The sequence below is a fragment of the Pituophis catenifer genome, unplaced genomic scaffold (genome assembly GCF_029215685.1).
Source record: "Pituophis catenifer annectens isolate HBS135680 unplaced genomic scaffold, rPitCat1.0.hap2 SCAF_2, whole genome shotgun sequence".
In the NCBI taxonomy this organism is placed as follows: domain Eukaryota; kingdom Metazoa; phylum Chordata; class Lepidosauria; order Squamata; family Colubridae; genus Pituophis; species Pituophis catenifer.
The window spans coordinates 73,589,003-73,603,815 of NW_027256882.1; the positions used below are offsets into that span (position 1 = coordinate 73,589,003).

The 14,813-nt window shown below is 41.7% G+C and overlaps 1 protein-coding gene across 2 annotated transcripts in view; it reads left to right on the forward strand.

The window, feature by feature from the left end:
* Positions 1–352: 352 nt before the first annotated feature.
* The window catches only part of ERC2 (ELKS/RAB6-interacting/CAST family member 2), a 439,008-nt gene continuing 424,547 nt past the window's right edge, over positions 353–14,813 (forward strand). For both annotated transcript variants that reach the window (XM_070933636.1, XM_070933637.1), the window contains exon 1: positions 353–1,009. In XM_070933636.1, coding sequence (XP_070789737.1) covers positions 353–1,009 — 657 coding nt within the window. The remainder of the gene's footprint in view (positions 1,010–14,813) is intronic.

Here is a 14,813-nt window from a genome sequence, read left to right on the forward strand (position 1 = left end):
TAGCATTTCCTCTTTTCTAACCTTTGGATGCTAATTGAAAAGAATATAAATATGAAGACTTAAAAAAAATATTACCAAGTTCAGTGAGTGGGATTTGCAATTTATATAACCTGATATATGACATGAATTAGTTCTCCCAGATGTCGCTGCTATAGTGTTACTTGCACAACAATAACATTGTTGCTTTATTTTCAGATCTCGAACCTGGAAAATTGATTTCAACGAATGTGTTGCCTTCTGGAAGAGTGCTGTGAAGCTGTTTGCCAACATTTCCAACTGAAAATTAATGCTAGGCATCCTACTTAAGAGAAGAATAGTTTCTTGTTAAGTAGTACCACACAGTAAAATCAAAATGTATGGAAGTGCAAGAACAATCAGTAACCTGGAAGGCAGTCCTGCCAGATCTCCACGTTTGCCGCGGTCGCCTCGCCTGGGCCATCGGCGAACAAGTAGTGGAGGAGGTGGAGGGACAGGTAAAACTTTATCAATGGAGAACATTCAGTCACTTAATGCTGCCTATGCAACATCTGGACCAATGTATCTGAGTGACCATGAAGGTGTGGCATCTACTACTTTCCCAAAGGGCACAATGACTCTTGGAAGGGCTACAAATCGAGCTGTCTACGGTGGACGAGTTACCGCGATGGGAAGCAGCCCTAATATTGCTTCTGTTGGCCTTTCCCATTCAGATCTCCTTTCTTATACTGATCAGCATGGAGGGTTGACCACTTCCTCACATCATCACCATCATCAAATTCCTTCCATGCTGAGGCAAGTAAGAGACAGCACCATGCTAGATTTACAGGCTCAGCTGAAGGAGTTACAAAGAGAAAATGACCTTCTAAGGAAAGAGCTAGACATCAAGGATAGCAAGCTTGGATCTTCCATGAATAGCATCAAGACCTTCTGGAGTCCAGAGCTTAAAAAAGAAAGAGTTTTGCGCAAAGAGGAAGCAGCCAGAATGTCTGTTTTGAAAGAACAAATGAGGGTTTCTCATGAGGAGAATCAGGTAAACAATGAACAGGAAATAATGACATATATCAATTGAATAGCATGTCTTAATTTAATTACACGGTTATTCCTTAGTGATATTTCTTGTTCCTATGAAAACATGGGTATGTCTTTGATATGGTTGCCATCTATATTGCTACTTGATCACTCCTTAGTTTGCATTATTTTCAATAACTTCTATAAATACATAAATATACATCTTCACCAGGTAAGGGAACATACTCAGAAATAGGTGTCTGCTGGGCCATTAGAACTGTTCATTTATGTAAAAAAAGGCAAAACATGCTGTGGTACTTTGAAATGCATCAACACATATTTCATTTGATAGTTGCTTTTCATTTCATTCTATATTTTGAAGTGACGTAGTAAATGATCTCTTATGAGTAGTGGCCTATGTCAGTGATGGCAAACCTATGACATGCAATTCTTGGAAAGGGGACACACCATTATGATTTGGGTGACACACCGGAGTTCAACATCTGACAAAAACTCTTTTTGAAAGCACTCCCTGTTCTTGTGTGATTTTCTGAGTTATTGTGAGAATTGGGTGTGCTGTTGTGTGGCCACTAGAGTCACCAAAAACCATATAAGAACAGGGAATGCTTTGGTGTGGTTTTTGGAGGCCACAGGCCACAGAAGAGCATTCTGCAAGAGTGCTGCAGGAATTTTGTTCTGCAAGAAGAAAAGCCTTGTATGACACAAAGCAATCTCAGGTAGGCCATAGGGCCTGTCAACTGAAAGAGAACACTGCCTGAAGGCAAAAGAACATGGCAGATCTTGAGGACCACTAGGCCACAGGGCAACTATATCAGTCTCCGAGTCTTTTCTCTGTTGAGCAATGGCATGAAATGGCCTTTGGAATGGCAATGATGGTAATAGGGCTGAAGTTGAGGCCCAGGCCTCTACTTCAGACCCAGCCTTGGCATTGCTATCGGGTGCTGCTATTCAAGATGACTTAGATGGTGGTGAGGGAGGTGGAAAACACAGAGAACTGCTTCTCTTTTGTTTGGGTATGTGTAGCAGAATCAAGTTAGGCATTTTCTGAATTTCTGACATGCCAAACCCAAAGGTTTCACCATCACTGGCCTACAGTTATAAAACTGAAGATTCATCTGAATTACTATTACAACATCATCCAAGGGCATCAGAAAGCAAAGGCAGAGAAATCATCTTAGTGAGTCCTGGTAACTTACCATTATTACAGTTTCATGGCGTTAATGGTGGAGTTGGAAACAGACAATTGCTTCCTGTGACAACTTGGACAGGATCGTATTATTGACAAAAATAGATAATGATATTGTCCAATTTCCTTGATTACACATGTTAATATTTCAGTGGAAAGTATATACAGTACATTCATGATGACATATGATTTCCATGAACTGACATGTCATTATGGAGGATGTTTCTGAACTATTCTATTGTATTTAGAAAATAACCTCCTTTAGAAATGCTGAATAATTAGAAAAATTATTTCCCTTTATATCTTTTGGCTGTATTTTTGTTGAAAACTAGGCAGCTAGTCAAGAAAACGATGGACTCTTCTGAAATAAGATCTCCAGATAATTGCTTGGAAGGAGTTAGTAGTGGACGATGTTTGCGTTTAATTCTGGGTTAAAAATCACAAAAGTGTATGAAGTTCTGACTAGATGCAAAATGATTGTATTTGGATCTGGAAAGGAAATTAAAATATTATGGGGGAATTATATTTAAATTGAGTGTAACGGTAAAGGTTTCCCCTGTCCAGTTATGCCCAACTCTAGGGGGTGGGGTGCTCATCTCCATTTCTTAGCCAAGGGTGACAGCCTTGTCCAAAAACACTTCTATGGTTATGTGGCCAGCATACACTGAGGCACATGGAACACAGTTATTGACTGGTGGGGAGCTTCTACCATCAAGACGCATGACATACTGACATTTTCAAAATAAAGTATATTGTAATTTAAGATAATTAAAGGATGAGATACAATCTTGAACATTGCAGTGGAGGATAGAAGCTTTTGGTCATCATCTCTGGGTTTGGTTTTATATTTCTCCATTCCATAAGTGCCACAAACGCAAAAGCAATAGCATTTAGACTTATATACCACTTCACCGTGCTTTACAGCACTCTCTAAGCAGTTTACTGAGTCAGCATATTGCCCCCAACAATCTGGGTCCTCATTTTACTGCTCTCGGAAAGATGGAAGGCTGACTCAACCTTGAGCCTGGTGAGATTCAAACTGCCAAATTGCAGTCGGCTGGCAGTCAGCAGAAGTAGCTTGCAGTACTGCATTCTAACCAGAAGTGGTAGTCAGCCGGTTTGCACCAGTTCGGGAGAACCGGTAGTGGCAATTTGGCCTGGGTCGCCGAACTGGTAGCCACTTCTGGCTGGCCATGCCCCCGCCCAGTTGCCCTGTCACCGCTCGCTCACCCCTTTCAGCTGCTCGACGCTCACTCATCCCTTCCGGCTGCTCGATGCTCACCCCGCCCACCCCCACCCTATATATGTTGCCTTTGCCACATGGCCCAGCTAATCGCCTTGCCAGTTGCCTCACCAATGACTGCTTAGCTCAGCTCACCAAAGTTAAGCAATGCATGCCTCCTGCTCTCCCTTCACCTTGGGTCGGGGGCCAGTGCCCCGAGGCCCTGACCTGCCACCTGCCTCGGTAAGGTCAGAGAATGCACGATTCCCCAGCTCTGGCCTTGCCCCAGAGCTGTCGCCACTCACCATTTACCTCGACCAAGTCGGGGAATGCTCCATTCCCCAGCTCTGGCCTGGGCCTTGCCCTGGAGGTCTGCTTGCTCACTGCCCACGTCGGCCAGGTTGGGGAATGCAAGATTCCCTGGCTTCGGTCTTGCCCCAGAGCCTCCGCCCGCTGCCCGCTCTCACTTAAGCATGACGCGTTGCCCTGTTTCCCCTCCTTCAGAGGCCCTGGCCCTTAATCTCCCCACTTCCTCCCCCATGACCGCCTCTTTTGTCATCCCGTGGCTGCGATCTTCCCTTCCTCCTATGTCTGGCTGCCAGGGAAGGCAAGCCAGGGCTGAACTGTCGTCATCGCTGGGCTCCCTATCAGCCTGCATCTCTACCCCCTTTTTGCAGGATGCCTGCAGCCGCCAGAGTCCAGCTGCACCGAAAAAAAGATGCGGCTACAGGCTTCTTGAAGCAAAAATGACTGACCTCTGGCTTCATTTCTCCAACACGCCGCCACCCTTTTCTATGCGCCAGCTGCACAGGCGCACTCCATTGCCTGCTCTGCTGCTCCGCTCGTCCAGCCCAATGGTGATCATAAGTCACTGACTACATATATATGCATGTTGCCATCCCATACAATTTTTTTCATTCCATATAGCACTACATAGCACTGTCTCTTGTCCTTGGTATGCTAATTATACAAGAGCTTGGGTGAGAAAGAGATGCAGTGCTTTCTCAGGAACAAAATGTTGCAATCACTATTGGAAAAAAATGCAGTTTTCCCGGAGCTGAAATATTGTTATAGCTTTGCTCAACAATTTTCTTTGGTGAATGGAATTATAAGTATTAAACCATTGCATGGAAGGTCCTTTGATAAGATAAAGTAAAACCAAAATAAAATATAATAATCTTGATTCAGATTTCTACTGTACCGAACTAGTTAAACTGTGTGTTAAAAGAAAATGTTAACATGAAAAGTGTCAAATCAGTCTACTATTGTTAATGCTTAGTACTTCTTGGGAGTGTTTTTTCTTTCTTTCTGCAGCTGTTTAGTCCTTATGTTGTTACGTAATACTTATAAAATATATATGCTTTACTCATAGTAGTTAGTGCTTTGGTCTGTACAAATTTCAAATGCTGAAAGGAAATGATCCATAAGAACATCTGTGGTAAGGTAATAACTCTTTTAAAGACAATTTGACTACGAAAGTCAATGTTTGGCTTTTATCTCCATGAGGTTCCATATGACCAAGGAGTTGTGTTGTCAGGACCAGCTTTACCAGAGCTTGGCAGAAGGAAGGAGAAAGGTAATGGGAGAGAGAAACAAGCTGATCTCCCACTAAATATGTGAAGTCAGAGTGGCAATTCTACGTTAAGGGAGGTACCAAATTCAAAGAACATCCCCTCTGAGTCATTTCTTTGGCATACTTTTCAATCATACCTAGAAGGAAAGATTGAAGGATTCCAACTAGAAAAACTGTATCCTCTCATTGGTTTGCATAGTAGCTGAGATAGTTATCTTATTATCCTTCATATTAATATACAGTATGAGTCCATTTTTGAGATAATGGCAGGGGTGAAATGCTCCCGGTTCAGACCGGATCGGCTGATCCAGTAGCGATGGAGGCAGGTGGTTTGGAGAACCAGTAGCAAAAATCCCTGTCCCCCCCACCATGCCCAGCTGAGCTGCACAATCATCAGAGGCTTTTTTTTTTTACTTTTAAAAGCATTTTTTTCTACAACCTCTTCAGCGTAAAAAATGCTTTTAAAAGTAAAAAAAAAAGCCTCTGATGATTGCGTGGCTCAGCTGGGATCGTCAAAGGCTTTTAAAAGAAAAAAAACAACCTTTTTTTCTTTTAAATGCCTCTGACGATCCAAACTGAGTTGCCTGATCGACAGAGGCTTTTTAAAAAACTCAGCTGGGATCGTCAGAAGCATTAAAAAGAAAAAAACCCTATTTTTCTTTTAAATGCCTCTGACGATCCCAGCTGAGTTGCCTGATCGGCAGAGGCTTTTTAAAAAAGCCTCTGCTGATCAGGCAACTCAGCTGGGATCGTCAGAGCCTTTTGAAAGCATTTTTTTACAACCTGTTCGCCGAAGAGTTTGTAGAAAAAATGGTTTTAAAAGTAAGTAAAAACAAATGGCCACGCCCACCCAGTCACATTACCCCCCCACCAAGCCACGCCCACAGAACCGGTAGTAACAAATTTTAGATTTCACCACTGGATTATGGATAGGATTGTCTAATAGACTCTTTAAATTATTGGCTGGGTTTACTGCCAGAATGTGATATCCTTGTTTGTGCACCAGTGTGCCATGTGAACTGAACTTTTACATCATGATTTATGGTTTAGGGAGTTATGCAGTCATGACTTGGAATATACTACTCAGTAGCCTATTGGGAAAAAAAAGATTATCTGGGTAGTTTCGGAGAGAGGTCAGCTAATACTGTTTGTTGAAAAATATTATAGTACTATTTTTTCAACATAATTTTTGTATATGATCATTTTCAGAACAGAAATTAGAAATGGAGATAACATATTTGCAAAGGGTTAGATTGACAGGATCTTCTGGCAAACCTTTCTAACCTGGGTTATTTGCTTGGAGATGTTTCATTATTTGACTAGGAAACACTATTAGTGCTAGTGATTGTGGGGTTTATTCTCTGTTTATATATAATAGCATGCTCTTCCAGTATTGGTGGGGGTGTGGTTTTCTCCTTGGTATATCCCAGTGGTGGGTTGCTACCGGTTCGTCCCGGATCGGGCGAACTGATAGCGGCGGCAGTGGGAGGCTCCGCCCACTTGCCCAGACGTCTCTGTGCATGTGCAGAAGTGACACACGCGAGTGCACGTGCATCCACGAGCAAAACGGTAGCGACGGAATTTGAATCCCACTACTAGTATTTCCTCCTTTAGGGTATTATTATTTTCTTCTTGATTGCTTGTCAGGTGTTAATCTCTGCTTCTCTAGGTGTTGGATATTGAAGAAGGATGTGTTCTAATCTTTTTGTTTCATTTTTAGGGTTTTTTATTGTCTCTTTTGAATGATGTGTAAATATGGTTTATCTGAATGTATCCATTGATGGCTGATTTGTCTGAGTGCCAAGCTTCCATTTTGGGATTTAGTTGGTCTAAGTTCCTTACAGTTTTTCAGTTCCCCTATTGTTGAGTCTGTCCATATGTTGTGAGATGAAGGAGTTTTCATGGTCTCTTCTAACTGGACATGCTCTACTAATTTTCTGCCTGTCTGTCTTATATATTTACTGTTAGTCTTTATACTGCATGTTGGAGATAATTCCTGTTTTTTTTCCCCTGGGTCTACTGGGCCTTTTGGTTTATTTAAGACATTTTGGAAGGCTTTAGTTTGTTTGTGCATTAGGGTGGTGCCTTGTGGTTGTAGTAGTCTGTTGGTTGTGTTTGAGATATTTCTGATGTATGGCTGTGCTATCCTTTTTACAGTTTGTATTACTTGCATTGTGGTGGGTTGAGTGGTCAGGTACTTTTTGATAAAGTTATGTGGATATCCATTTTGTTGAAAAATGTTGTTGCATTTCTGGTGTTCTGGGTTGTTGCAGTGTGTTTTTGCTCATCAGAATAATGTTCACAGCAATTCTTGTGACACGTTGGGTTGTTATTTTGATAATGAAGTATTTGTTTCTAATTTGTCATGAATTTCTCTGCAGGAAGTTGTTTTTTCTTTCCTTGTGAATTTTATTCCTTTTAAGATATTGCTTGTTTCATGTGTCTTCTGTAGTTTTTTCTTTTGTATTATACTGAAGGTGTCATGTACATATAAGATGCATACTTTTGGTTGTATGCATAGGAGTGCTACAATTTTTAGACATTGCATTGCAATCTCTGCTACGAATCCTGGGAGTGATTCCCATGGATATTCCTCTAATTTGTTGGCATATTGTCCATCAAATTGAAAATAGGCAGTGAGGCAAAGTTTGATGAAGTCCATGATTCTGGATAGTTCAATGTGCATTTAGTTAAGTCGGATGTGTTGTGTAGTATTGCAGCCATAAATTCTTTCACCAGTTCTGGGTCTATGGATATAAAGAACGCCTTGACATCAAATGAAATCATCATTTTATCGTCTTCTATTGTTAGGTCTTTGATTTTCTGAAAGAACTGTAGTTGGGAGCTGATAGAATATTTACCCTCCTCTGTGAGATGTTCAAGTTTATTGTAAATTCTTTGACTGTATTGTATGTGGGGCCCTGGCAATGATACCATTGGACAAAGAGGTATATTGGGCTTGTGTATTTTTGGATATCCATTGAAGTGGGAAAATGGATCCCCTGGTTTTCATCTGGCACTGTTTTTCTTTTGTTATCTGACTTTCATGATTAGGTCAACTTCTCTTGATGAAGTTGTCAAATTTCTGTACCAAGTTGGTGCATGCAGGGATATAGATTTATTTGTCTTCTAGTAATTCTTTGATTTTTTGTGTGTATTGTGATCTGTCCATGACAATTATTGTTGTTGTATTTTATTGAATAGTCCGAAGGCCTTTTCAAAAAAAAAAAAAAAAAAAAAAAGGGAAAGATAAAACAAACGTTACAGAAATAACAGTGTAAAAATATATGGTATATATATTTCAGGTCTGGGCACAGCACGGAAACGGCATTGGTCGCGTTGGTTGATGATTTCTGGAGGGCTCGGGACAGGGGGTGCTCCTCTGTTCTGGTCCTGTTAGATCTCTCAGCGGCTTTTGATACCATCGACCATGGTAACATGCTGCACCGGCTGGAAGAGTTGGGGGTGGGAGGCACCGTGTTGCGGTGGTTCTCCTCCTTTCTCTCCGACCGGTCGCAGTTTGTGTTGGCAGGGGGGCAGAGGTCGACCTCGAGGCCTCTCATCTGTGGAGTGCCGCAGGGATCGGTCCTCTTGCCCCTTCTGTTCAACATTTATGTAAAGCCGCTGGGCGAGATCATCCGTGGCTTCGGGGTGAGATACCACCAGTACGCTGATGACACCCAGCTGTACATCTCCACCCCAGGCCACCCCAATGATGCCCTTGAAGTGATGTCCCAGTGCCTGGAGGCTGTGCAGATCTGGATGGGGAGGAACAGGCTCAAGCTGAACCCTTCCAAGACTGAGTGGCTGTGGCTCCCGGCAACCCAATATAGTCAGTTGACTCCATCACTGACTATTGGGGGCAAGTCTTTGGCCCCCACAGAAAGGGCTCGCAATCTGGGAGTCCTCCTGGATATGCAGCTGTCCTTGGAGGAACATTTGACAGCTGTAACCACGGGGACCTTTTGTCAGGTTCGCCTGATTCGCCAGTTGTGGCCCTTTCTTGATCGGGATTCCCTGTGCACAGTCACTCATGCCCTCGTCACTTCTCGCCTTGACTACTGCAATGCTCTCTACATGGGGCTCCCCTTGAAGAGCACCCGGAGGCTCCAACTGGTCCAGAATGCAGCAGCGCGGGTAGTGATGGGAGCAGCATGGCGCTCCCATGTAACACTGCTCCTGCGTGAGCTGCACTGGCTCCCAGTGGTCTTCCAGGTGCGCTTCAAGGTGCTGGTTATCACCTTTAAAGCGCTCCATGGCATCGGGCCTAGCTATCTTCGAGACCGCCTACTGCTACCGACGACCTCCCATCGTCCCGTGCGCTCCCACAGAGAGGGCCTCCTCAGGGTGCCATCAGCCAATCAATGTAGGCTGGTGACCCGCAGCGGGAGGGTCTTCTCTGTGGGGGCACCTACCCTCTTGAATCAGTTGCCCCCAGAGATAAGGAGAATCCAAGACCTTAGTGCCTTCCGCCGTGCCCTTAAAACCCACTTTTTCCAGCAAGCCGGCTGGAATTTTAAATGTTTTAATTGGTTTGTATTTTTAATTTTGGGCCAAATTTATATATATTTTAATTGTTTTTTAATATTTGTATTTTATGTTTTTTTAATTCTGGCTGTACACTGCCCTGAGTCCTCAGGGAGAAGGGCGGTATATAAATTTAAAATAAAATAAAAAAATAAAAATAAATATGACATTAAAATTTAACAATATCGAAGTTCAATAACTAAATTTCCAAAACTAGATAACCCAAATAAGATAGCTCCTCTCTAACTCAGCTCGTCTTTCTTACAATCAATGAAATTCTTTTCAATGTAACTGGCTCGTATTGCTGTCATCCTTTTAAGATAGCGAGTCATAGCCCTTACCAGGGGAGGAGAGTCTGCCTTCAATAGAAATGTTAATTTATGCCTTACATTCCAGTGGGCAAATTTATTTATAATTGGGGACAGATATTGTTTTCTTACTTCCTCATACAGCCTACATTCAAATATTATATGTGCCGTATCCTCCACAACGTTTGCCCCACATATACAACAATTGTAGATTGGCCTTTGCCTGATAACAGGATGATGATGGTTTGGTTTTTCTTTAGATTTTTGAATGCGTCTCTGTCCTCTGCTTTGAGCTAGTTCTGTGTTCTTCTGATCTGTAGGATTATTGTCTGCTTTATGTTTTCTTGGGTCTCTGTTGTAGGTTCTGTGGGCTTAAATGCTGCTTCTAAGGCTGCAAAGAATTCTCACTGATTAGTATCATCTATTTATAGTTGAGACCTTTCTGGAGAATATTGTGTTCTGCAGTAGATAGTGGGCGACTGGACATCTTGACAACGCATCCAGGTTCCGGTACCTCTTTGCTTCTGGGATATAGTTTGGCTTGGAGTTTGGTTTTTTTTTTCCAGCTTGTACTACTATGTGTGCATAAAAACTATCTCTTCCTGAGCCTGCTCTGAAATTGATATGATTAGTTAATTGACATGTTCATTATATTCAGTTTTATGGCCGATAGTGCTCAATACACTCAAATAATGTTAAAAATGGCAAGAGTTGTATTTATTTATTTATTTTATTTATTATTCTTATTTCTATGCCACCCACTCTCCAAGGACTCTGGGCGGCTTACACTAAAGACAGTATATTAAATAGCATATTGCCCCCTAACAATCTGGGTCCTCATTTTACCCACCTCGGAAGGATGGAAAGCTGAGTCAACCTTGGGCCGGTGAGATTTGATCCGCTGATCTGCTGAACTAGCAGTCAGCTGAAATAGCTGCAGTACTGCACTCTAACCACTGTGCCACCTCGGCTCATTAATGCCCAACATATATGCCATATGACTAAATACATGATGAAAAAAAGCAGCATTATTAGCACATCTCTCTTCTCATGTACACACCATGATGTAGGATTTTCTTTTCTTTTTTTGGGGGGGGGGTTGGGATCAGTGGTGGGTTGCTCCCAGTTTTGTCCGGTTCTTTAGAACTGGTAGTAAAAGCGGCGGGAGGCTCCGCCCACCCGCCCAGACATCATAATTGACGATCTGCGCATGCGCAGAAGTTTCTGCACAGAAGCACGCGCACTTGTGCAGAAGCACACAAGCGCGCTCCCATTGCAAACCAGTAGTAAAGGTAAGTAGAACCCACCCCTCGTCAGGATATGTTATTGATGTCAACCACAGTAGCAAAATTGTTTGGCCATTTTCTCTCCTCACGTCCTAGATTTACAATTTTGGCAAGGTTGCAAAAATAAAATTCTGGCAAGGAATGAGAAAGATAAGGAAATAGCTCTAGATTTATGAAAAAATCACCTAGTAGCATCTCTCATTAAACAAACATTACATTGTGGCATTAGATGCCAGATAGATATGTAAAAATAATTGTGAGAAAACATCATTATGTACAATAATTTATTTGATTGCTATATGTAGAAAAGAAGCTTTCAGTTAATGAAGTAATTGGTCGTAAGAGTGACTTCTTTTTTAATTGGCAGATTATGTATGGCTAATTTGGATTGGGAACTGTACCATACCTGATCATTTATTTTTAATTTTCTTCTATTACTTCATCTGTTTGTGATTAAAGAAAGGTAAGTGTGCAAAAGATAATATGAAATATGAACAGGTTCAAATGTAATTTTGAGGCAATGGCAATGAATCATACACTTGTAGTTATAGGTAGTGTTTGATCACTAAACTAATGAATACAGATTCTCTAGAATAGCAAACACCATATGCCAGTCATGCAAATATAGACTCAGTGGTATAGAAAAACGGTTCTTTAAAAAAATGTAAATGTGTTCCTCCCTCATAATATAATTTCATTCAAGATTAACCAGACTTCAGTCCTACTGTATTAAAATGAGACTTATTGTGGTTTCTTTGAGGTCCAACCGCACAATCCTATACAAATGTACTAAAAAACACAGCATTCAGTAAGGAATGCCTCAGGAAAAATATATAAGATCATGAGCATACAAAAGTTCTGCTGCCATCCACATCTTCAACCCAGTGGTGGAATCAGGGGTGGGTTCTAAATTTTTTTACTACTGGTTCTGTGGGCGTGGCTTATTATGTGGGCATGGTCTGATGGTCATATGACAATTCTTTAGGATTTAGCAGAGGTACTGGTCTACCAGGCTTTTAACTGCTTGCAGAGATGTACCGGTCTACCCATTTGTTCTTGGAGTGTTCTGGTCTACCCATTTGTTTTTGGAGGCACCGGTCTACCCATTTGTTTCTGGAGGTGCCGGTCTACCCTTTTGTTTTTGGAGCACACTGGTCTACCACCACACTGCCTTTTAACACTGATCAGCTGTAGGGCGGCCCTTTGAAGCCCTGCGGCAAGAGTTTAAACAGTTTTTTTCCTTCTAGCCAATCAGCTGGGACTCGGGAGGCAGCGAATAGATTGGGGGCAGGGCCAAATAAAGGTAAGAATAATGCAGGAGGCAGCACAGGAGGGCTCAGCTCCCGAACAAAGAGAACCAGTTCAGTGACATCATATCGTCACCGCTACTGGCTCGGCTGAACCGGGCCAAACCGGATGGAACCCACCACTGGGTGGAATTCAAATTTTTTTACTATCCGTTCTGTGGGCGTAGCTTGGTGGGCGTGGCAGGGGAAGGATACTGCAAAATCTCCATTCCCACCCCACTCCAGGGGAAGGATACTGCAAAATCCCCATTCCCTCCCCACTCCTGGGGGAAGGATATTGCAAAATCTCCATTTTCACCCCATTCTGGGGCCAGCCAGAGGTGGTACTTGCCGGTTCTCCGAACTACTCAAAATTTCCACTACCGGTTCTCCAGAACCTGCTGAATAGCACCCCTGCTTCAACCAATATAGCTCTTAAAATCAGCAGAGCCATTTCTAATATATTTATCCATAAATAGTTAAACAATCAAACAACCAGACAGCCTTGCATATTCCCTGCTCAATGCTGAACTATTTGTATAGTGTTCCATTTATTCTCTCACACACTTTTCTTTTAATAATAGCCAGCAATCAACTCTATATTCATGCAAAGCATAATCAAGCTTCTTCACTTGGTCACCTTTGCATTGCTCTCATCACTTCTAAGCTACCTTCGGTCTCTTAAGACTTGGTTGTGCCAGCAAGACTGGGGACTCCAAAGATGAATTTGTGGGGTGACTCCATTAGCATCCCTATATCTATTATGTTCTTGTCTGGTTTATTTATTTTATTTTTTTAATGTTTTTATAATTAATGAAAATGGTGGTTTTGCATATTTATTCATTGTTCTTAGCTTTGTTGTATACTGCTCAGAGTTACCTTGATGAGATGGGTGTTTATATAAATTAGATAAATCAATCAATCATATACTTTCTCTCAATCAAGAAATACAAAGTACACTTACTTTGTTCATATTCATAATTTTCTCCATGACTTGATGAAGAATAAAAATCTAGTTTGCACAAGAGTTCCCTCGTATAAAGCCAAATTGCCCCACTTTGCTCAACGACATGAAATAAAAGATGATGTAAAAAGAAAAAATTGATTTTTCAAATTTCTGTTCATAGTACATGTGTGTGTTTATAAAACTATTATGAATAGAAAGTTGAAAAATCGTGTTTTTCTTTTTACATCATCTTTTATTCCTTTAAATGATCCCATTCACTACCTTCATGTTTGACAAAGATATACATGATTATTTATTTACTTACTGCAATGTAAGTTGGCATCTTACATAATAGAAGAAAAATGATTTCAAAATTCTATGACTCTTCATATCCTGCATAAATTATTTGACAAACTATTCCTCTGAAAAGTAGAAGAGGTAGAAAGGAAAATTCATACTGCTTTTGTATGAGGTGGGCAATTTGTGGTTGGTGGGCAAACATGTAAAGTTTTTAGAACATAAAATTTTGAGCTTTTTCAGCATACTGGTATAACATGAAAAAGAAACTGACGCTTTTCCTGCCCATTTCTGATAATGTCTGCTATAATTAAAAGATTCTAAACAAAAGCCAGTTAGGACAGGGCAGTGGTGAAATCCAAATTTTTTTTCCTACTGGTTCTGTGGGCGTGGCTTGGTGGGCTTGGTGTGGCTTGGTGAGCATGGCTTGGTGGGTGTGGCAGGGGAAGGATACTGCAAAATCCCCATTCCTTCCCCATTCCAGGGGGAAAGATATTGCAAAATCTCCATTCCCACCCCACTCTGGGGCCAGACAGAGGTGGTATTTGCCAGTTCTCTGAACTACTCAAAATTTCCACTACCGGTTCTCTGAAGTGCTCAAAATTTTCACTACCGGTTCTCCAGAACCTGTCAGAACCTGCTGGATTTCACCCTTGAGATAGGGAAACTGAAGTTTCTGGGCACATTCTTGCCCATAGATATTATATTACATGCATATCATTTTCGAATTCTGTAGGCCAGGTAACTTCTGAATTGTAATTCAGCATCATAGAATTGAGGAGTTAGAAGAGACCACAAGAATCATTGAGCCCAGTCCTCTTTGGTATACAAGGAAACCATCTAAAATATTTATGAGAGGTAGCTCTTCTTTGTTGTTGTTGTTAGTTGCAAAGTCATGTCTGACCCATCATGACCCCATGGACAACATTTCTCCATGCCTTCCTGTCCTCTACCATCCTCTGGAGTCCATTTAAGCTCACGCCTACTGCTTCAATGACTCCAGCCAGCCACCTCATTCTCTATCGTCCCATTCTTCTTTTGCCCTCAATCTTTCCCAGCATTAGGTTCTTCTCCAGTGAGTCCTTCCTTCTTATTAGGTGGTCAAAATATTTGAGTTTCATCTTCAGGATCTGGCCTTCTAAAGAGCAGTTTTAAAACCCTCCAAAGGTAGAGA